Here is a 24,695-nt window from a genome sequence, read left to right on the forward strand (position 1 = left end):
AAAAAAAGAATCGGAAGTAAAATTGATTCAGCAAAATTACCGCAATTACAATAATTGTATTAGTTAAACAATAGTCAAGATATTAAAGGTCAGTCACTCGGCGAATTCAATTGACCCGCTCTTGAGTTTCCTTCGGGACCACAGATGAAGTTTTGAAAATAAGAAACGACCAGAGAGAGAATCTGGTTAACAACAAGTTACTCATTAAGACTTTCAAATGATTAATTGATTGTCACTTTCTCCTTTTTAATTTCTTTTCTAAATTAACCCAATCAACTTTCGCATCTAATTGTCTTGGAATACTGACTAGGTGAGTTTGTCAAATTCGTCACATTTTCTTTTTAAACTTTGTCTCTTTGTAATTGTTTCTCTTTCTCTATAAGAGTTCATTGTGTTAACTTTTTACATTCTTTCACTTGCTTTCTTTTTTTTTCTCTTTCTCTTTTTCTCTCTGTTTAAGTTTTCATTTTCTTATTGACTCTTTCTTTTCTTACTTTTTCTGTTTTTATCCTCATCATTTGTCTCTTTTTTTGTCTCTTAATTTTTGATTCTCATTCTTATTTATATTTATATTTATATTCTTACATTTTCTCTTTTTGTGTGAATTACAGTTGATTCGGTAATTAAAGAAATGGATCTTCAATTGTGGTTATGGTTGATTGTTACTCATTTCCTGTTACCCTTAACTGTTTCTCGTCGCCTAAGAAACACCAATTCTCAACGAGGTCTCACAGTTGAGGTGCAGTCGGAAATGATTTCTTATATGGACAATGAAGCAATTTTAAAATGTATCACCTCACCATTGGCCACAATTGACTGGTTAGTTGATGGTTTACCAATAACTAATTCCATGGAGACTGAAGTTAATCAAAGATTTAAAATTGACAAAAATGAACTGATCATTTCTTTGTCAAGAGAAGTTCCCAGAAATAGTGAAAATCTTCCCTTTCAATCATTATCACAAAAGCTGTTTAAATCAAGATTTTTCCAATGTAAATCAACTTTTAATGGAGAAACAATAATCAGTGAACCTGCTAAGGTGATAATCACCTTTTTAAATGATTTTGACGCCCAATCTGACCAGGAAATCAACATTATACAAGGAAACACGGCTGTGATACCATGTAAAAAGCCTAAAAGTATTCCAACTGCCATAATGGAATATTATTTCAATCAGACTTTGATTAAAAGATCCGATGGTAATACAAATTTACATTTTACATTTTATATAAACAGCCAATAGTTAATTACATCTTTTATCATCTTACTTGTCTCTTTAAATAGATCATTATTTGTTAACAAGTTCTGGTAATCTACAAATTATCGACTCTCGTCCATCGGACTCTGGAATCTACCGATGTGTCGCTTTTAACGCTTTCCTTCAAGAGAGACGAAATGCTTCTTGGACAATAAAACTTAATGTATTTTCTGCTCAACAATGGTCTGATCTCATGGAAGATACTGATTCAATCCACCTACCTAACGAAAGTGCCAAAAACATTGTCCAGTTCACTGTTTTTCCAGCAAATTTAACAAAAGCTGTTATGGGAACAAATGTAACATTAGAATGTGTCGCTCAAGGAATAAGATCATTACCGAAAATAAATTGGTTGAAAAAAAGAGATGGCGGCGGAGAAAAAGTTATCAGTGATTCGAAAAAGTATCGAAAGATAGCTGGTAATCTAGTTTTAACTTCAATCGACGAAAGTGACTCGGGAATTTACATTTGTAGAGCATCAATGGATGATATTTCAATCGAGACAAGTGCCATTGTTGATGTTCAAAGTACACCTCGATTCGTGAAAAGTTTACAAAATGTTAAAGTAGACGAAGGGAAAAACTTTACTCTTGAATGTCAATCAACAGGTAATCCCAAACCAGAAATTGATTGGTTTTTTAATGGTAAACTTTTAACCAAACCACAATCACAATTATCACCTTCATTATCAATTGAACATATACCTGGAGTAACAATTAACGAGCAACATACCGAATTAATAGTGACCAATGCCCGTTCATCAATCCATTCGGGAATCTTTCAGTGTTTCGCTTCAAACGAACTGAACAATGATTACAAATCAACTTATTCTCTTTCTCATGTTAAAGTTTTACTTTCACGAGCTGAATCTTTGGATAATTCAAGAATTTCAGAAGCCGATAAATCAATTAATCAAAAGAATCCGAGTACAATCTCTATTCTAGATGATATATTTAAACCCAATGGAGGTGGAGAAAACAATAGTAAAGAAAGAGAGAGAGGAAGAGGAAGGAAACGTCATGGTAAACCAATGATACCGCCAAGTAAACCTAAAGTCAACAGGTTATCAGATTATTCGGTTATGGTTTATTGGGAACTTTCCAACAAAACGAGTTTACCTGTTTCATTTTCAAACTTCAGTACAAAGAATCGGGTCCCAAAAGTACATGGAACTCTGTCTGAAGATATCGCACCTGGATAACAACACAAACTGTTTCTGGTCTTGTACCTGACTCGAAATATCGATTCAGAGTTATGGCAGTTTTAACAATTCAGATTATAGAAAGTCCGTTTCCGATAAATTTCATCTGATTCGAACTAGCATGTTGAAGACCCAAAGACGCACCGAACATAATTGCAGTTGTACCACAAAGCTCTACACAAATTCAAGTCATTTGGGACAATTACAAAGAAAGTTCGACTTCTATTGAAGGATTTATTATCCATTATCGTGCAACCTCATCCGCGGTGATTATTTCCAGATCACTTTACCAACCAAATCAACTAAATTCAATCATATTGTATCACAATTATCACCGGCAACATCTTATGAGTTTAAATTGCAAGTTTTCAACTCTGCCGGTGTCTCTGAATATTCAAAAAATTAACTGGCTCAACCTTTGACGATCCAGTGTCGACAACCACTGAAATAATTACCGTTATCAAAGTTGGACAAAATCTCGACTCTCACATTGAAAATAATTATCATTTATTTTACTAATTGTTGGTTGTATTGGTGCGTTTGCTTTATCGGTATTCATTGTTTGCTGTATTGTCCAATGTGTCGATATAAACAAAGTCCTCAACGCAAAAAGACAATGGATCAATACCAACTCCTCAGCTTACTAATGGTGATCTAAATAATTCATCTCTACTTATTCATAATCATCATCACCATCATCACCGGACGAATCAATCATTTGATGAATATAAAAGGAAAACGATATTATCGGTTCTCATTGCGATAAATCAAGTAGCAATAATGTTACAGCTTCAGTGAGCATTGATCATTTTCAATTGATTATAATCAAGAAATCAACGAGAAAAGAAACAATTATCAAACTCACTTATATGATTGACTCTTTTGTGAAGAATCACCTTATGGGGTCGGTGGTCGAACTGGCAGTTGGTCAAGAAAAGTAGAAAAAATGTTTCGAAACCGATGCCGGAGTGAAACTGATCGCAACTGCTTCGTCTCATAACAGTTTACAACGTAAATATTTGTAAAATCAAAATGAGCATCATGTACCAAGTACATTGGAACGTCGAATCAACTTTCAAAAGCGAAGAACATCTTAAATGTTCACTAAATGCTCGAATTCATTCAAAAGTAGCAGTTTTACGAAACTTGATGGAACATTGGAAAGAAAAAACGACGATCCAATGGAACAATTAACAATCAAAAATCTCCATTATCGCCACAATCACAACCACCCCCAGTGCCTGAGAGATCCTCTCATCTCTCTAATCATAGATCGTTAAGCTCTTCCCGATTAAATGGATCTCTGGAAAGAAAAAATCTCGAACAGAATATGTTAACACTAATAATACAAATATGATCAAGAATGGAAACCATACAAATGAATCTCAAATCAATTCTTACAATGGTACAATCAACCATATCAACAATAGTAAACCACCTTTGCTGATTATGCAAAGTACTTGTTAATTACAATCAACTTTTTTTTCTACAACTTTTTTAACTAATATTTTTGTCAACCAATATTTTCTAAAAGAATCTCAATATTTTAAATGTAAATAGTTTTATTGAAATCTTCGCCATTGTAAATAAAATTTTCTCATAAAACAATTATTAATAAATTGTGCACACTAAACTATTAGAAATTGATTTGCATTTTACACCAACAGACAATATTACACCTATTATTATTTTGCTCGCTCTTTTATTAAATCGTTATTTGTGAACAAGTCCTCGTAATCTATTAATACAAATTAGCGATTCTCGTCTATCGGACTCTGGAAAGTGAAAGTGCCAAAAACATTGTCTAGTTCACTGTTTTTCCAGCAAATTCAACAAAAGCTGTCATGGGAACAAATATAACATTAGAATGTGTCGCTCAAGGAATAAGATCATTACCAAAAATAAATTTCAAACGGTAAATAATAGGAAAGTGTTCATGAGAAAGCTTTAACACTAGTCTAAAGTTAAGACTGGCTCACCGTTAAAATCATTGTTGTATAAACAATATTTGAGTTTGACGGTTCGAGCCCAGTTTGAATCTCGTTAAATAAATTAAATTTGAGATTAAATGGTTATCATTTAGACGATAACCAAATCATGAGATTACTTATCTTCTTTTTTGTTTAATTCAAAAAAATTTTACAATCGGTTATAAAAATTTTATTTCTATTAGGCTTTTCATTTCTTGTTCTGACCAATTAATTTCAGTTAAACTGTTTTAGTTTTACAAGCTTGACTGTTGAATATTATTTCGCGTCACAGTTAGTTAGATTCCGTAAATTTTATATTTTAGCAAGTTTCTTTGCAATCCATTGGAATGTTTATCTTCATTTTGTGATACACATTTATGCAGATAGTGATTTGTATAGTAAAGTAATTAAATAATTGTGTAATTATGTAGATACATCATAGGTTATGATCATTTAATACGGAAAACTAAATAGAATGGTATCTATCTAGAAAAAAAGCTAACAGTTTTTTCCATTATTTCGAATTTTTTCAATATTAAGAGATATTTCGAGAGAATAGAAATCTTAAATAGTTTCAATTCGAAAATTTTCTATAAATTAGTTTTAAGATTCTATCCTTATTCAATCATGATGATAAGTTTTCGTTTTGTTAACTTTGTTTTTGTGCCAATTTATTCTCTCTTCTCTCTCATTCTGAATTGCTTGTTAATTTCTCATTTACTGGGTAAATTATTTTCCGATAATTTCTTTACTCTTCTCTTTGATTATTTATTAACTTCTTTTTATTGAAACAAAAACATTAACTTAACTTTATTAGAGATAAAACAAACGGTTTTTTCGTTTTATTTCCCTTTCACGTTCATTACCAAGATATTGGGTTTTTTCTATGAAAAATTGGTTTTTAAAAACAGTTTTGTAAAAGATGAATCCATGCATGACCAATGAAATTTATAATTTCAGATAAATAAAATCTAATTACATGCTTAGTTATAATTTTAATTGATTAATTTTAAATTAAATACAACTAAATTTTCATTCAAAATATTAAATATTCATGTCAACTGATTGATGACTGCCAATTATGCTATCAATGTAAATCATCCAGTGACTAATGTATTTTCTGCTCAACAGTGGTCAGATCTCATGGAAGATACTGATCCAATCCACCTACCTAACGAAAGTTCCAAAAATATTGTCCGATTCACTGTTTTCTAAAAAATTTAACTGCAGAATGTGTTTTAATTGATCTGTTTAGAATGAACATTTTCTAGTTCTTGAAGCATTTTTCTCATCAGGTTGTTACTAATAAAATCGGGGCAAAATGGGGTTAACATAGTACCAAAGTGTAAAAGTAGTCATAATGACCACGATTGGATCATTGCGAATCAATATTTTCTAGGAGAATCTCAATATTTCAAATTTAAATATTTTTATCGAAATATTCACCATTGTGAATGAAAAATTTTCTCATTAAGCGATTATTAATAAATTTTTTTACAGCAAACTAGAAATGCATTTATATTTTAAGAGTTTTGAGAGACGATAGTCGCAACCGGATACAGTGAATTATATAAGCCACGGACATTAAGTTTCGTACACTTTCAATTAAAGTTGCGCATAGAGTTGGTTATCTAATCAAAATTGATAAAATTTCATAATCTATTGTTGATTATTAGGTTTATTTACATTTTGATTTGTTTTGTTTTAGTTAATTTAGTTTAAATTAAATCTTGATGCCCAGGGCTCTAGAAAATGATCTGCGTTTAAAATCATCGATTTAACATCACAAGGTTTCAGTGTCAGAGAGATAGCTAGTGAACTGGACTTACCAGCATCAACGGTTCAAGGATGGAGGATGAGATACAATCAACGTGGACATTTGAACACATTTTACTCTAACTGTAAGAGGCCTTTCATTGAATGGCCATCTAAAAGTCGATTCTTTTGAAAACGATCGAAGATCCGTTTAAACCCTCTACTAAAATTAACAACGAATTAGATTCAATTGTAACGCGAACGGTCAATAGGTTTTGAGATCAGAAGGCTATAAGACTCACCATGCGGCTACAAAGCCTAAGCAAGACTCAACATCGTCAACGAAGAGTTGAGTTCGCAATGGTTCACGAATCGTTCGATTGGACGAAGTGTATCTTCGTTGACGAATGTTGTTTCAGTAGTGAGAAAGATGGAATAAAACTAGTCAAAAGGCCTAGAAACTGTCGTTATAACGAAAGTTATGTTAATCAATCTGATCATTGTGGCTGTAAAATTGTAATAGAGCAAGATGGTTTTCCAACAAGATTTTGATTAAATGAAATTGATAAATAAAATTGATTAGATAACCAACTCTATGCAACTTTAATTGAAAGTGTACGAAACTTAATGTCCGTGGCTATATCATATATTATAATACTATCAATGACTATTATTATTATTAATAGTTTTGGAAATCGAAGAGAAATGGGTTTATCATAATTTTCATTAACTAATTCAATGAATGACGAATGTCAATCAACAGGTAATCCCAAACCAGAAATTGATTGGTTTTTTAATGGTAAACTTTTAACCAAACCACAATCACAATTATCACCTTCATTATCAATTGAACATATACCTGGAGTAACAATTAACGAGCAACATACTGAATTAATAGTGACCAATGCCCGTTCATCAATCCATTCGGGAATCTTTCAGTGTTTTGCTTCAAACGAACTGAACAATGATTACAAATCAACTTATTCTCTTTCTCATGTTAAAGTTTTACTTTCACGAGCTGAATCTTTGGATAATTCAAGAATTTCAGAAGCCGATAAATCAATTAATCAAAAGAATCCGAGTACAATCTCTATTCTAGATGATATATTTAAACCCAATGGAGGTGGAGAAACAATAGTAAAGAAAGAGAGAAGAGGAAGGAAACGTCATGGTAAACCAATGATACCGCCAAGTAAACCTAAAGTCAACAGGTTATCAGATTATTCGGTTATGGTTTATTGGGAACTTTCCAACAAAACGAGTTTACCTGTTTCATTTTTCAAACTTCAGTACAAAGAATCGGGTCCCAAAAGTACATGGAACACTCTGTCTGAAGATATCGCACCTTGGATAACAACACAAACTGTTTCTGGTCTTGTACCTGACTCGAAATATCGATTCAGAGTTATGGCAGTTTTAACAATTCAGATTATAGAAAGTCCGTTTCGATAAATTTCATCTGATTCGAACTAGCATGTTGAAGAAACGACGCACCGAACATAATTGCAGTTGTACCACAAAGCTCTACACAAATTCAAGTTATTTGGGACAATTACAAAGAAAGTTCGACTTCGATTGAAGGATTTATTATCCATTATCGTGCAACCTCATCCGCGGGTGATTATTTCCAGATCACTTTACCAACCAAATCAACTAAATTCAATCATATTGTATCACAATTATCACCAGCAACATCTTATGAGTTTAAATTGCAAGTTTTCAACTCTGCCGGTGTCTCTGAATATTCAAAAATATTAACTGGCTCAACCTTTGACGATCCAGTGTCGACAACCACTGAAATAATTACCGTTATCAAAGGATTGGACAAAAATCTCGACTCTCACATTGAAAATAATTATCATTTATTTTTACTAATTGTTGGGGGTATTGGTGCGTTTGCTTTATCGGTATTCATTGTTTGCTGTATTGTCCAATGTGCAGGTCGATATAAACAAAGTCCTCAACGCAAAAAAGACAATGGATCAATACCAACTCCTCAGCTTACTAATGGTGATCTAAATAATTCATCTCTACTTATTCATAATCATCATCATCACCATCATCACCGGACGAATCATTTGATGAATATAAAAGGGAAAACGATATTATCGGTTCTCATTGCGATAAATCAAGTAGCAATAATGTTACAGCTTCAGTGAGCATTGATCATTTTCAATTGATTATAATCAAGAAATCAACGAGAAAAGAAACAATTATCAAACTCGCACTTATATGATTGACTCTTTTGTGAAGAATCACCTTATGGTGTCGGTGGTCGAACTGGCAGTTGGTCAAGAAAAAGTAGAAAAAAATGTTTCGAAACCGATGCCGGAGTGAAACTGATCGCAACTGCTTCGTCTCATAACAGTTTACAACGTAAATATTTGTACGAAAATCAAAATGAGCATCATGTACCAAGTACATTGGAACGTCGAAGATCAACTTTCAAAAGCGAAGAACATCTTAAATGTTCACTAAATGCTCGAATTCATTCAAAAAGTAGCAGTTTTACGAAACTTGATGGAACATTGGAAAGAAAGAAACGACGATCCAATGGAACAATTAACAATCAAAAATCACCATTATCGCCACAATCACAACCACCCCCAGTGCCTGAGAGATCATCTCATCTTTCTAATCATAGATCGTTGAGCTCTTCACGATTAAATGGATCTCTGGAGAAGAGAAAAAAATCTCGAACAGAATATGTTAACACTAATAATACAAATATGATCAAGAATGGAAACCATACAAATGAATCTCAAATCAATTCTTACAATGGTACAATCAACCATATCAACAATAGTAAACCACCTTTGCTGATTATGCAAAGTACTTGTTAATTACAATCAACTTTTTTTTCTACAACTTTTTTAACTAATATTTTTGTCAACCAATATTTTCTAAAAGAATCTCAATATTTTAAATGTAAATAGTTTTATTGAAATCTTCGCCATTGTAAATAAAATTTTCTCATAAAGAAATTATTAATAAATTGTTTTTTTACTAAACCAGAAATCGATTTTAATTTTACATCAACAGCCAATATTAAGCCTTTTATCATTTTGCTCGCTCTTTTATTAGATCAATATTTGTTAACAAATCCTAGTAATCTATTAATACAAATTAGCGATTCTCGTCCATCGGACTCTGGAAAGTGAAAGTGCCAAAAACATTGTCCTGTTCACTGTTTTTCCAGCAAATTTAACAAAAGCGGTCATGGGAACAAATATAACATTAGAATTCGTCGCTCAATGAATAAGATCATTACCGAAAATAAATTTCAAACGGTAAATAATAGGAAAGTGTTCATGAGAAAGCTTTAACACTAGTCTAAAGTTAAGACTGGCTCATCGTTAAAATCATTGTTGTATAAACAATATTTGAGTTTGACGGTTCGAGCCCAGTTTGAATCTCGTTAAATAAATTAAATTTGAGATTAAATGGTTATCATTTAGACGATAACCAAATCATGAGATTACTTAACTTCTTTTTTGTTTAATTCAAAAATTTTACAATCGGTTATAAAAATTTTATTTCTATTAGGCTTTTCATTTCTTGTTCTGACCAATTAATTTCAGTTAAACTGTTTTAGTTTTACAAGCTTGACTGTTGAATATTATTTCGCGTCACAGTTAGTTAGATTCCGTAAATTTTATATTTTAGCAAGTTTCTTTGCAATCCATTGGAATGTTTATCTTCATTTGTGTACACATTTATGCAGATAGTGATTTGTATAGTAAAGTAATTAAATAATTGTGTAATTATGTAGATACATCATAGGTTATGATCATTTAAGACGGAAAACTAAATAGAATGGTATCTATCTAGAAAAAAGCTAACAGTTTTTCCAATATTTCAATTTTTCAATATTAAGAGATATTCGAGAGAATAGAAATCTTAAATAGTTTCAAAATTTTCTATAAATTAGTTTTAAGATTCTATCCTCATTCAATCATGATGATAAGTTTTCGTTTTGCTAACTTTGTTTTCCAATTTTTTCTCTTTTCTCTCAATCTGAATTGCTTGTTAATTTCTCATTTACTGGGTAAATTATTTTCCGATAATTTCTTTTCTTTATTTAACTTCTTTTATTGAAACAAAAACATTTAATTAACTTTATTAGAGATAAAACAAACGGTTTTTTGTTTTATTTCCTTTCACGTTCATTACCAAGATATTGGATTTTTCTATGAAAATTGGTTGTTCAAAACGGTTTTGTAAAGATGAATCCATGTATGACCAATGAAATTTATGATTTCAGATAAATAAAATCTAATTACATGCTTAGTTATAATTTCAATTGTTTAATTTTAAATTAAATACGACTAAATTTTCATTCAAAATATTAAATATTCATGTCAACTGATTGATGACTGCCAATTATGCTATCAATGTAAATCATCCAGTGACTAATGTATTTTCTGCTCAACAGTGGTCTGATCTCATGGAAGATACTGATCCAATCCACCTACCTAACGCAAGTGCCAAAAATATTGTCCGATTCACTGTTTTCTAATAAATTTAACTGCAGAATGTGTTTTAATTGATCTGTTTAGAATGAACATTTTCTAGTTCTTGAAGCATTTTTCTCATCAGGTTGTTACTAATAAAATCGGGGCAAAATGGGGTTAACATAGTACCAAAGTGTAAAAGTAGTCATAATGACCACGATTGGATCATTGCGAATCAATATTTTCTAGGAGAATCTCAATATTTCAAATTTAAATATTTTTATCGAAATATTCACCATTGTGAATGAAAAATTTTCTCATTAAGCGATTATTAATAAATTTTTTTACAGCAAACTAGAAATGCATTTATATTTTAAGAGTTTTGAGAGACGATAGTCGCAACCGGATACGGTGAATTATATACAGCCACGGACATTAAGTTTCGTACACTTTCAATTAAAGTTGCGCATAGAGTTGGTTATCTAATCAAAATTGATAAAATTTCATAATCTATTGTTGATTATTAGGTTTATTTACATTTTGATTTGTTTTGTTTTGGTTAATTTAGTTTAAATTAAATCTTGAAGTGATGCCCAGGGCTCTAGAAAATGATCTGCGTTTAAAAATCATCGATTTAACATCACAAGGTTTCAGTGTCAGAGAGATAGCTAGTGAACTGGACTTACCAGCATCAACGGTTCAAGGATGGAGGATGAGATACAATCAACGTGGACATTTGAACACATTTTACTCTAACTGTAAGAGGCCTTTCATATTGAATGGCCATCTAAAAGAGTCGATTCTTTTGAAAACGATCGAAGATCCGTTTAAACCCTCTACTAAAATTAACAACGAATTAGATTCAATTGTAACGCCCCGAACGGTCAATAGGTTTTTGAGATCAGAAGGCTATAAGACTCACCATGCGGCTACAAAGCCTAAGCTTAAGACTCAACATCGTCAACGAAGAGTTGAGTTCGCAATGGTTCACGAATCGTTCGATTGGACGAAGTGTATCTTCGTTGACGAATGTTGTTTCAGTAGTGAGAAAGATGGAATAAAACTAGTCAAAAGGCCTAGAAACTGTCGTTATAACGAAAGTTATGTTAATCAATCTGATCATTGTGGCCGTAAAATTGTAATAGAGCAAGATGGTTTTCCAACAAGATTTTGATTAAATGAAATTGATAAATAAAATTGATTAGATAACCAACTCTATGCGCAACTTTAATTGAAAGTGTACGAAACTTAATGTCCGTGGCTGTATATCATATATTATAATACTATCAATGACTTTAATTATTATTAATAGTTTTGGAAATCGAAGAGAAATGGGTTTATCAAAATTTTCATTAACTAATTCAATGAATGACGAATGTCAATCAACAGGTAATCCCAAACCAGAAATTGATTGGTTTTTTAATGGTAAACTTTTAACCAAACCACAATCACAATTATCACCTTCATTATCAATTGAACATATACCTGGAGTAACAATTAACGAGCAACATACCGAATTAATAGTGACCAATGCCCGTTCATCAATCCATTCGGGAATCTTTCAGTGTTTCGCTTCAAACGAACTGAACAATGATTACAAATCAACTTATTCTCTTTCTCATGTTAAAGTTTTACTTTCACGAGCTGAATCTTTGGATAATTCAAGAATTTCAGAAGCCGATAAATCAATTAATCAAAAGAATCCGAGTACAATCTCTATTCTAGATGATATATTTAAACCCAATGGAGGTGGAGAAACAATAGTAAAGAAAGAGAGAGAGAAGAGGAAGGAAACGTCATGGTAAACCAATGATACCTAAGTAAACCTAAAGTCAACAGGTTATCAGATTATTCGGTTATGGTTTATTGGGAACTTTCCAACAAAACGAGTTTACCTGTTTCATTTTTCAAACTTCAGTACAAAGAATCGGGTCCCAAAAGTACATGGAACACTCTGTCTGAAGATATCGCACCTTGGATAACAACACAAACTGTTTCTGGTCTTGTACCTGACTCGAAATATCGATTCAGAGTTATGGCAGTTTTTAACAATTCAGATTATAGAGAAAGTCCCGTTTCCGATAAATTTCATCTGATTCGAACTAGCATGTTGAAGAAACCCAAAGACGCACCGAACATAATTGCAGTTGTACCACAAAGCTCTACACAAATTCAAGTCATTTGGGACAATTACAAAGAAAGTTCGACTTCTATTGAAGGATTTATTATCCATTATCGTGCAACCTCATCCGCGGGTGATTATTTCCAGATCACTTTACCAACCAAATCAACTAAATTCAATCATATTGTATCACAATTATCACCGGCAACATCTTATGAGTTTAAATTGCAAGTTTTCAACTCTGCCGGTGTCTCTGAATATTCAAAAATATTAACTGGCTCAACCTTTGACGATCCAGTGTCGACAACCACTGAAATAATTACCGTTATCAAAGGATTGGACAAAAATCTCGACTCTCACATTGAAAATAATTATCATTTATTTTTACTAATTGTTGGTTGTATTGGTGCGTTTGCTTTATCGGTATTCATTGTTTGCTGTATTGTCCAATGTGCAGGTCGATATAAACAAAGTCCTCAACGCAAAAAAGACAATGGATCAATACCAACTCCTCAGCTTACTAATGGTGATCTAAATAATTCATCTCTACTTATTCATAATCATCATCATCACCATCATCACCGGACGAATCAATCATTTGATGAATATAAAAGGGAAAACGATATTATCGGTTCTCATTGCGATAAATCAAGTAGCAATAATGTTACAGCTTCAGTGAGCATTGATCATTTTCCAATTGATTATAATCAAGAAATCAACGAGAAAAGAAACAATTATCAAACTCGCACTTATATGATTGACTCTTTTTGTGAAGAATCACCTTATGGGGTCGGTGGTCGAACTGGCAGTTGGTCAAGAAAAAGTAGAAAAAAATGTTTCGAAACCGATGCCGGAGTGAAACTGATCGCAACTGCTTCGTCTCATAACAGTTTACAACGTAAATATTTGTACGAAAATCAAAATGAGCATCATGTACCAAGTACATTGGAACGTCGAAGATCAACTTTCAAAAGCGAAGAACATCTTAAATGTTCACTAAATGCTCGAATTCATTCAAAAAGTAGCAGTTTTACGAAACTTGATGGAACATTGGAAAGAAAGAAACGACGATCCAATGGAACAATTAACAATCAAAAATCTCCATTATCGCCACAATCACAACCACCCCCAGTGCCTGAGAGATCCTCTCATCTCTCTAATCATAGATCGTTAAGCTCTTCCGATTAAATGGATCTCTGGAAGAGAAAAATCTCGAACAGAATATGTTAACACTAATAATACAAATATGATCAAGAATGGAAATCATACAAATGAATCTCAAATCAATTCTTACAATGGTACAATCAACCATATCAATAATAGTAAACCACCTTTGCTGATTATGCAAAGTACTTGTTAATTACAATCAACTTTTTTTTCTACAACTTTTTTAACTAATATTTTTGTCAACCAATATTTTCTAAAAGAATCTCAATATTTTAAATGTAAATAGTTTTATTGAAATCTTCGCCATTGTAAATAAAATTTTCTCATAAAACAATTATTAATAAATTGTTTTTTACTAAACTATTAGAAATCGATTTTAATTTTACATCAACATCCAATATTAAGCCTTTTATCATTTTGCTTGCTCTTTTATTAGATCGATATTTGTTAACAAGTCCTAGTAATCTTTTAATCCAAATTGCGACTCTCGTCTATCGGACTCAGGAATCTACCGATTTGTCCCTTTTAATGCTTTTCGTCGAGAGATGAAATGCTTCTTGGATAATTAAACTCGATGTATTTCCTGCACCACAATTGTCTGGTCTTATGGAAGATATTAGCATCGTATGTTATTTTGGTTTAAAGATGATGAACAAATGCGCCTCATTTAATGAGGTAATTTAAAGTAATCATAATCACAATTAATCAACAATCATAAAGCAAAATCATTAACCAGAAATGTATAACGAATAAAGCTGGTAATTTCAGATGAAAACAGTTAAGTGATATGATTAGTCTGAATTTAAATCTTGTAAATTTCGTATATTTTAACTAACTGTCTCAAATGTAATAGCATTCAATTCATATGATCAGCACCTAATGATTTAGATAAAAATTCATAATATTAATAGCATTATAAAATATTGATTTCATTTGGCAGTGCATTGATATGATCATTAGCTTTGTTTGATTTTTTAAACTAATCGAATTCAATAAGTCTGGAAAAGTTAATGCTTTTGGTTTAATTCAATCAATTATAAATTCATTCAATAATAGAAAAATTAGGTCATTAAAAAATTTCAGGCTTAGAAAGACGTTTGTATCTTTAAATATTTCGAAATTTCAAACGTTAAATAATAGGAAAGTGTTCATGAGAAAGCTTTAACACTAGTCTAAAGTTAAGACTGGCTCATCGTTAAAATCATTGTTGTATAAACAATATTTGAGTTTGACGGTTCGAGCCCAGTTTGAATCTCGTTAAATAAATTAAATTTGAGATTAAATGGTTATCATTTAGACGATAACCAAATCATGAGATTACTTAACTTTTTTTTTTTAATTCAAAAAAATTTTACAATCGGTTATAAAAATTTTATTTCTATTAGGCTTTTCATTTCTTGTTCTGACCAATTAATTTCAGTTAAACTGTTTTAGTTTTACAAGCTTGACTGTTGAATATTATTTCGCGTCACAGTTAGTTAGATTCCGTAAATTTTATATTTTAGCAAGTTTCACAATCCATTGGAATGTTTATCTTCATTTTGTGATACATTTGTGTAGATAGTGATTTGTATAGTAAAGTAATTAAATAATTGTGTAATTATGTAGATACATCATAGGTTATGATCATTTAAGACGGAAAACTAAATAGAATGGTATCTATCTGAAAAAGCTAACAGTTTAATAATTCAATATTAAGAGATATTTCAGAGAATAGAAATCTTAAATAGTTTCAATTCGAAAATCATGTAGCTGCATCATAGGTGATGATCATTTAAAACTGAAAACTGAATAGAATGTTAACCATTCAGAAAAAAGGCTTATAGTTTTTTTCCGATAATGTAGAGATAATTCGAGAGATTATAAACAAAAATGGTTTTAATTCGAAATTTTTTTATAAATTAGTTATAAGATTCTATCTTTATTCATCCTCTTCTTCTTTTTCTCCAATTTATGTCAGTTAAATTGTTTCAGTTTATAAACTTTGCTGTTGAATATTATTTCAATTTAAAGTTAGCTAGAATTCGTAGATTAGATTAGATGCATATTGATATAAGGCATTGTGAAACTTAAGAATGTGTTTGAATTTATTATTTAGAATGAACTTTATTAATCCTTGAAAAATTTCCCTTGATATCCGATAATCAATTGGGTGCGAGAGATGATTGAAAGCAGCAACATCAATGCCATTTCAATGGCATTTGGCCATCAAGCCATCGACTATTCAAGCAGACTGAATTCATCCGTTAAATGGTATAGAGAAAAGAGGTAATTAAAAATGAGCTAAATAATCTAAGCTAATAATCTAGTATAATCTAATAATAAGCTATCAATATAACAACTAACTCACAATCATTTATCATAAGTACCAAAAACATTGTCCAGTTCACTGTTTTTCCAGCAAATTTAACAAAAGCTGTTATGGGAACAAATATAACATTAGAATGTGTCGCTCAAGGAATCAAATCATTACCGAAAATAAATTGGTTGAAAAAAAGAGATGGTGGCGGAGAGAAAGTTATCAGTGATTCGAAAAAGTATCGAAAGATAGCTGGTAATCTAGTTTTAACTTCAATCGACGAAAGTGACTCGGGAATTTACATTTGTAGAGCATCAATGGATGATATTTCAATCGAGACAAGTGCCATTGTTGATGTTCAAAGTACACCTCGATTCGTGAAAAGTTTACAAAATGTTAAAGTAGACGAAGGAAAAACTTTACTCTTGAATGTCAATCAACAGGTAATTCCAAACCAGAAATTGATTGGTTTTTAATGGTAAACTTTAAAAACAATCACAATTATCACCTTCATTATCAATTGAACATATACCTGGAGTAACAATTAACGAGCAACATACCGAATTAATAGTGACCAATGCCGTTCATCAATCCATTCAGGAATCTTTCAGTGTTTCGCTTCAAACGAACTGAACAATGATTACAAATCAACTTATTCTCTTTCTCATGTTAAAGTTTTACTTTCACGTGAATCTTTGGATAATTCAAGAATTTCAGAAGCCGATAAATCAATTAATCAAAAGAATCAGTACAATCTCTATTCTAGATGATATATTTAAACCCAATGGAGGTGGAGAAAACAATAGTAAAGAAAGAGAGAGAGGAAGAGGAAGGAAACGTCATGGTAAACCAATGATACCGCCAAGTAAACCTAAAGTCAACAGGTTATCAGATTATTCGGTTATGGTTTATTGGGAACTTTCCAACAAAACGAGTTTACCTGTTTCATTTTTCAAACTTCAGTACAAAGAATCGGGTCCCAAAAGTACATGGAACACTCTGTCTGAAGATATCGCACCTTGATAACAACACAAACTGTTTCTGGTCTTGTACCTGACTCGAAATATCGATTCAGAGTTATGGCAGTTTTAACAATTCAGATTATAGATCCGTTTCCGATAAATTTCATCTGATTCGAACTAGCATGTTGAAGAAACCCAAAGACGCACCGAACATAATTGCAGTTGTACCACAAAGCTCTACACAAATTCAAGTTATTTGGGACAATTACAAAAAAAAGTTCGACTTCTATTGAAGGATTTATTATCCATTATCGTGCAACCTCATCCGCGGGTGATTATTTCCAGATTCAGTTTTCCATGTATTGGTAAACTTTTAGTTCAATTAGTATTGCAACTTTTTTCAAAGTAAACTTTCAAGTTTAAACGCTGTCACAAAGTGAAAATGGCTGATCAATACTTGCCAACGCATTTTGTTAAGTAGAGGCTTTTATTTTAGTGTTAATTGTCACACAGAAACATGAGGCAGCCATTATATTTAATCAACTGTTATATTGTCATCCTTTAGTTTTATATTGAATTTAGTTAATCAAATTTTCTTTAATTACGTACTTTGAACTTTCAGCGGTTTAAAATCTATTTTAAAATTGTTCATAAACTAATCAATATTATTTATTTGATTATCTAATTAAAATTGGGTAAATCAACGATAAACTTTACATTGATAAACACTCTAATTAAATAACATTCGGAACCTGCCGTTAATCAAATAATAATTAGAGGGTAATGCAAACTAAACATCACCCACCACTCATGTACGACAACCAACACAGATATAAAAGCTCAGGTGATTGTGGAATATAGACAAAGAATTAGTTCATTTTCATTTGGTGACGAAGATTAAACTCAACAATGATCCATATTGAACTTGTGATCGTTTTAATCTTAGCAATTACTTCAAGTGTCCAACCGATTAGTGAAACGTGTGGTAATAGTACACAAAATGTAGAAGACGCTTTTCGTAACGGAGAGATATTTAAGGACCTGGATCTAAATCCACCCAGCGATGGAATGGGTTTTATACGAGTAACTTACGGAAATAAACAAGTTTCTTGTGGAACATTCTTATCCGTTACAGAGACCATGCTTCCTCCTTCAATAGACTTCGTTGCTGATTCGAGCAAGAATTACACTTTTCTTATGCTGGATCCCGATGTGCCTTCAAGTCGCAGCCCATTAGCTCGATCTGCTGTTCACTGGGTGATAATTGACATTCCTGGAGATAAGATTGCTTCAGGGAAGGAAGTCAAGTTTTATATTTCACCTGGACCACCTCCAGGTTCAGGAGCTCATCGATACGTTTTTCTGATCTATCAACAGCCCGATGGTAATATGGAAATGGGCCTTGTACCTCTACAACGAACTAATTTCAATGTCTCCCAATACGCGAAAGAACGAAATTTATCTGGTCCAACCGCTGGTAATTATTTTCTTGAGACAACAACACCCTCACTGAATACAACTAAATCTCCAATAAAATTACCGTGATTCTAAATATTAATAATAAATAAATTTAATTTTTATCTCGATAAATTCTGTTCATTTCAAACAATTTAAAAAAAGGCCGTTTCAGCTCATTGGCATTAAGACTAAACCAACAAACGTACCAGTGCAATTGAACAATTCATTAACGAATTTCAAAATTTGTAAATTAGAAACAAATTTTGACTTCGTCGCAGTTAAATTCTTCCTACATCAAGCAAACTAATTAAACATGACACTTTATCATTAAATATGATGATTAGAATGAATTTAAATTCAAGCCCTCACGTTGGTTAAATTAAAATTGACGGTTATTTCTCTTTAGAGTGAGAAATAATAACGTTATAAACGAGTATTGTCACAGAAAAATCGATCAGTTCATTTTTCCGTTCGATGCCAAAGTTGAAACTTATAACCCAATTAAAAATTATCGACCTGATCTTATTAAGAACTCTACGAACTCATCTTACCCTGAGATCTTAGTAACGCTCGTTACTATTAGTTAATAATTAGAGCTCATCGTTGGGTCTCTCAATAAGTCTTATTTGAACAGCCTCATGAATATTGATAATCAACCTAAAATGCTAACCAATTTTAATACTTGATTCGATACCTTCAATTTCATATGGAATCGATTCTGATCATGTTGATTTCTATGGATAAAATTTCTTTTAATTGTTATTAACCATTGGTTATTATTCGCCTCATTTTACTAATTACTAATAAGTCTCGATTAAGATAATCAAGTATTGAAATTGCAAACCAATTGATTGCACTCTATTCTTTATGGTAATGGTTAATTTGTATAAAAGATACATTTTATAAGAACAAAAATCTGAGATAATTAGTTATTTATGCACAATCAACCGGTAGATTGAACTAAATTGTCTTTATTTTAATCGTTACAATCAATGTCATTTAAATACTTCTGTTATTTTTAAGGATAATCAGTCGTTCATCTAGTGACTATTTAAGGTAGTGTGACTTCAAGTCTTTCTCATTTGCATAATTGAATCAATTGTTAATTGTTAAGTTGTATCAAGAAATAATGTTTAGTCCCTTTTTTAAGTTGTTCATTTTTTTCCTTGTCAATATTATCAATGTTCAATCGCAACATAACTATTTTCGTTGTCCATATCGATATGAATCGGTGGAAGAGTCTTTCAGGGAAAATAAAATAATCAGAGACTTGGATTTGGACGAGACTCAAATATATGATAACATTCAGTTCATTCCTCTTAAATACCCGAATTCTGACAAAGTGACATGTGGAGCGTATTTAACGAAAAAGGCTACAATGAAGGAACCACAAGTTACTTTCGACCCGGCAGGTAAAAAGAAAGGTGCTGATAAAAAATTGTTCACTTTTATGATGGTCGATCCTGATGCTCCAACTCCGAGAAATGCCACGTCCAGGTCGATACTCCATTGGTTGGTCGTTAACATCAAGGGAAACAATATGAAAACAGGCACTACTTTGGCCAAATATTTACCACCCGCACCGACACCGAATAAAGGAGCTCATCGATATGTGTTTTTGATTTATCGTCAACCGAAGGAAGTGGCCTCGAGAAAAACCTATGTAACATTGCAAGAACGATCAAACTTCCAAGTCACTTCCTTTGCTATACAAAACAGACTCTCGGGACCACTCGCAGGTAATTTCTTTAACGAAGCCGTGCAAAACTGATCAAATGGTCCAGATAAGCCGAATGCATCAACAATAAAACTTCTAGTTTATATTTTTCTGAAAAACTGGAAACACTAACGAAATATTCAAAATGTATCTTTACCCCCAACAATACGATTATTCAGTGAACCCAACGAACAGTAACGATAAAGCTGACCCACCGATACTACTAACAATTAGTAAAAATAAATTAAGATTATTTTCAATGTAAGAGTCAAGTTTATTGTCCAATCCTTTGATAATGATTTGTTAATCTTCTACATTCTTGAATAAGATTTGTCGAAATTTTGGGTAAAGATTACGCTCAAGCTACAAGGATTCTATGAGAGGTTAAGGTATCAAAAAATTCAGCCAAAAATCCTACAAAACGGAAAAATAGTACGATCAAAATCTGAGTAGCCGTTCATGAGAAATTCTGCCTCAAAGATTTTTATGTACGCATGCGCAGATAAGCTTTTTTAAAGCGCGCATTTCAAAAAGAAAGAGAAAGAGAAAGAGAGAGAGAGAAAGAGAAAGAGAGAAAGAAAGAGACGAGAGAGAAAGAGACGAGAGAGAAAGAGAAAGAGAGAGAGAGAGAGAGAGGAGAGAAAAAGAGAAAGAGAAAGAGAAAGAGAAAAAGAAAGAGAAAGAGAAAGAGAAAGAGAGAAAGAAAGAGACGAGAGAGAAAGAGAAAGAGAAAGACAGAGGAGAGAAAAAGAGAAAGAGAGAAAGAAAAAGAAATTTAGTTTTGAATTTTTCAATTAAAAAACGATGCCCATTTCACTAAACCACGGGTCTGGCAAACAACCTTAACAAACTTTCGTAAGAAAGTTTGTTCCCGCTTGTTATTATTATTGATATTTCAATAGTTGTTGACACTGGATCGTCAAAGGTTGAGCCAGTTAATATTTTTGAATATTCAGACACTCGAAGATCTTTTTCGGTAGTAAAATTAACAGAAGAAACGGCGATCCAATTGAACAATTAACAATCAAAAATCTCCAATTTTGAACAAAATTCGTTACAAAAAATAATGCAAATATGATCAAAAATGAAAACTAATCTTAAATCGGTTCTAACTTGAAATTCGGATAAGCTGATCATTAACAAGAAGCTAAAATTTGATAAACACTTTTGTTCAGCTAGAATTAAATTTACATCCTCATGTATTTCATATCATGTATCTCATTAAATAACAATTAAAGGTTAAGGATGAAAATATAACAGTTGATTAAATATAATGGGCACCTCCTGTTTCTGTATGACAATTTAACACTAAAATAAAAGCTTTTAGTTATCAAGACACGTTGGCAAGTATTGATCAGTTTTTTCATTTGGTGACGAAGATTAAACTCAACAATGATCCATATTGAACTTGTGATCGTTTTAATTGTAGCAATTACTTCAAGTGTCCAGCCGATTAGTCAAATGTGTGGTAATAGTACACAAAATGTAGAAGACGCTTTTCGTAACGGAGAGATATTTAAGGACCTGAATTTAAGTCCACCCAGTGATGGAATGGGCTTTATAACGGTAACTTACGGAAAGAAACAAGTTTCTTGTGGAACATTGTTATCCGTTACAGACGCTTTTCTCCCTCCTACCATAAGTTATGTTGCCGAGTCGAGTAACAACTACACGGTTATTATGCTTGAAGTCGATTTTCCAACACGAACTTCACCAGTAGGTCGATCATACATTCACTGGATGATGTTGAATGTTCATGGCAGTGATATTGATTCAGGAAATGTGGCATCTTTTTATGAGCCCCCTGGGTATTTATCGATTGCTGAGCCTCATCGATACGCTTTTTTGGTCTATAAACAGTCCAACGGTTTAATGGAACCTCGCCCTCAAAATATAATCCGAGCCAAGTTTAATGTGCGCGAATATGCCCATGATCATGGCTTAAACAGTCCAGTTGCTGGTAATTATTTCTTTATTGAAACAGTCTCGACGAATCCAGCAAAAGTCACAATATAACTTCAATGATTATGAATAATTAAACTAAATTTTGATCTTATTGTTAATTGTTATAAATCTGTTCGAAAGCTGTTTAAATTAACTACAGTAATATACCCACTTGAGTTGTACTATTTTATTTTAAGCTTTGACAGCGACCTTAGGGGAGGCTCGATGAATTTGAATTCATCGTTTCCGGTACATTACAAGGGATGAGGAAAAGGGATAGGGGCAAGGATAAATAGAAAAAGAAAAACAATAACAAAATTTCTCCCCTGAGGTTGAATATAATGATAGAATAAGATTTAGTCACAGTAGACAAAAGTCCATTTAATCCTAATGGACAAAAGTCCAAAACAAATCCCAAATAGAAATTTCCAAATTAGACTGATTGAGCGGTTAGTTTGATTTTCCGAAGGTCCAAAAATGGTTAGCTCATTATGTATGACAAAAGAAAATAAAAATAAATTAGAATTTCAATCTATTCAAAGAATGAGAGATAGAGAAAAGAAATTTTTCTCGTATTATCAACAAAACTTACCAAGAAACAAAAATAATTGAAGTTATTACGACGCAATAAAAGTATCAGTTTTAGTAGTAAAAAACTATCGTAAATGTTGAACTTTCTTAATTTTGGTATCAACTTGATCCTTGTGATAAGATGAACAATATTATCACAAAATTCACAGGTAAAGTTTATTTAATTAAAGTTTATTAGGAGTGATAAAAATTGTGTATCCACTTGAGTTGTTTTTTTGACATAAGGCGACATCTCTCGTAACTGAAATTAACGCTTTTCATTTGATGTTAATCACCATATTACCTCATGGTGATTACACTTATAAATAGTGATAAATTGAATATTCTAACTGAGTTAGATTCTAATCGACAACAAGAACTTGCCAATAAGAATAATGTTACTCATCAAGCGATCTCAAATATAAAAAAGAAAAGAGTGTAACCAGTCAATGATAAAAAGTGAAAATGTAGCTCATCGTTCACGTTGTCCATAAAGTGACCTTTACTCTCTATTATAGACTCTTTAGTGTTTCAATTCATTCAATTATTACAAGATGGAAATTTACCTGTTGATGATAAGCTTATACAATAGATAATTAGACATATGCAAAGGTGAAAGGCATAGGTTAAGTTGATTGAGATAACTTCATCTAACAAATCGCCTTTTGACTATGAAATGTGTTTTTTTAGTTCCGAACGGATTAAATTAAATGACAACAAAGATAATGATATAGATGGTGTGGACAACTAGCGATTCAAAGGTTGGATTAAGGTTAAATGTTACATAAGAATCTTTTGGATTCCAATTTAAACCATTTTTCATTTAAGATAAAACACTGAAAAGTTACTGAATGGGTTGATGAATGAGCTCTGGTCACTATTAATTGATAAATATTTTATTCTAAATTGTGAATTCAAATAATCGACACCAACATAATTCAAATAAATATTAGTTTTGTTAAAATTCATTCATTTCCATTAACTAAAACCCAAGTCCATACAGTCCTTGTATAATCAGAGTCATAAAATTTTGATATTCAAAAGCGATCAACAGTCACTCTTGTTGATTGCCAGAAATACAAAAGAAAGTATGAGTTCGATATCATAAAGTGATGAACTAACTAAGAAGACTTTTGTCACTTGGAATAGCCTCATAAAGAAAGTTACCAGCGATAGGACCTATTAGTCCATTTTATGGCCCAAGGAGTGACAGCGAATAGATTTCTGATGATCTCTTCTGGTTCAATTTTGAGGTATCTTGATTGACGATAGACCATGAAATCATATCGATAGGGACCTTGAAATGCTATTGGAGTTGGACTCAGATAAGATGCAAACGTGGTTCCATTTTTAAGATGATTACCTGGAATGTTAGTTATCAGCCAATGTAATATTGATAACTTTGTCGTGGAATTGGTTTCACAGGTCCAATCATTATGAATGAGAATAGACTTTCATCAAATGGACTCGAAGTGATATTGATTTCAACTTCTGGTGGAAATAACGTCTCCTCTATGGTGAAATTGTTGCCACAATCAACTTGCCTGGAATAATGAATTGGAATGAACTTTAACTTATCACTTTGTTGAGTTTTATCCAAATCCAAATCTTTGAATATGTTATTTGTCTTGAATGATTCTTCAACTGATATATTTAGATGAGGACATGAATAACCATCTGAATATCCATTAACATAATTAAGAAAGAAAATGAATGACGAAACAAGTGAATTAAACATTATTTCTCGATTAAAGTTCACAAAACTAATGTAAAGATTTGAATGCGAACGATTCAAAGTCAAACTCGCAATTACTAAGA

General features: G+C 31.9%; 3 protein-coding genes and 3 pseudogenes across 3 annotated transcripts; all 6 read left to right on the forward strand.

Moving 5' to 3' along the window:
* Nucleotides 1–40: 40 nt before the first annotated feature.
* Nucleotides 41–4,072, forward strand: LOC128388393 (cell adhesion molecule-related/down-regulated by oncogenes-like; annotated as a pseudogene).
* A 2,834-nt stretch (nt 4,073–6,906) lies between these two features.
* On the forward strand, nt 6,907–9,179 carry LOC128388394 (interference hedgehog-like; annotated as a pseudogene).
* Nucleotides 9,180–11,969: 2,790 nt separating this feature from the next.
* LOC128388379 (interference hedgehog-like) lies at nt 11,970–14,126 on the forward strand (annotated as a pseudogene).
* A 3,971-nt stretch (nt 14,127–18,097) lies between these two features.
* LOC128388380 (protein D2-like) lies at nt 18,098–18,733 on the forward strand. The gene has a single exon (XM_053347765.1). It carries the CDS (start codon nt 18,098–18,100, stop codon nt 18,731–18,733), a length of 636 nt encoding a protein of 211 aa, XP_053203740.1.
* A 1,042-nt stretch (nt 18,734–19,775) lies between these two features.
* Nucleotides 19,776–20,417, forward strand: LOC128388381 (protein D1-like). Its single transcript, XM_053347766.1, has one exon. It carries the CDS (start codon nt 19,776–19,778, stop codon nt 20,415–20,417), a length of 642 nt encoding a protein of 213 aa, XP_053203741.1.
* An 806-nt stretch (nt 20,418–21,223) lies between these two features.
* On the forward strand, nt 21,224–22,379 carry LOC128388382 (protein D2-like). The gene has a single exon (XM_053347767.1). The coding sequence runs from the start codon at nt 21,756–21,758 to the stop codon at nt 22,377–22,379; it is 624 nt and encodes a 207-aa protein (XP_053203742.1). The 5' UTR covers nt 21,224–21,755.
* Nucleotides 22,380–24,695: the final 2,316 nt, after the last annotated feature.

Source organism: Panonychus citri, unplaced genomic scaffold, assembly GCF_014898815.1.
Source record: "Panonychus citri isolate SS breed McGregor unplaced genomic scaffold, ASM1489881v1 Contig00098, whole genome shotgun sequence".
NCBI classification, from domain to species: Eukaryota; Metazoa; Arthropoda; class Arachnida; order Trombidiformes; family Tetranychidae; genus Panonychus; species Panonychus citri.

What these genes read in the sequence shown, in the direction of transcription:
- LOC128388380 (XM_053347765.1), top strand. Translation starts at nt 18,098, where the DNA reads ATGATCCATATTGAACTTGTGATCGTTTTAATCTTAGCAATTACTTCA.
- LOC128388381 (XM_053347766.1), top strand. Translation starts at nt 19,776, where the DNA reads ATGTTTAGTCCCTTTTTTAAGTTGTTCATTTTTTTCCTTGTCAATATT.
- LOC128388382 (XM_053347767.1), top strand. Translation starts at nt 21,756, where the DNA reads ATGATCCATATTGAACTTGTGATCGTTTTAATTGTAGCAATTACTTCA.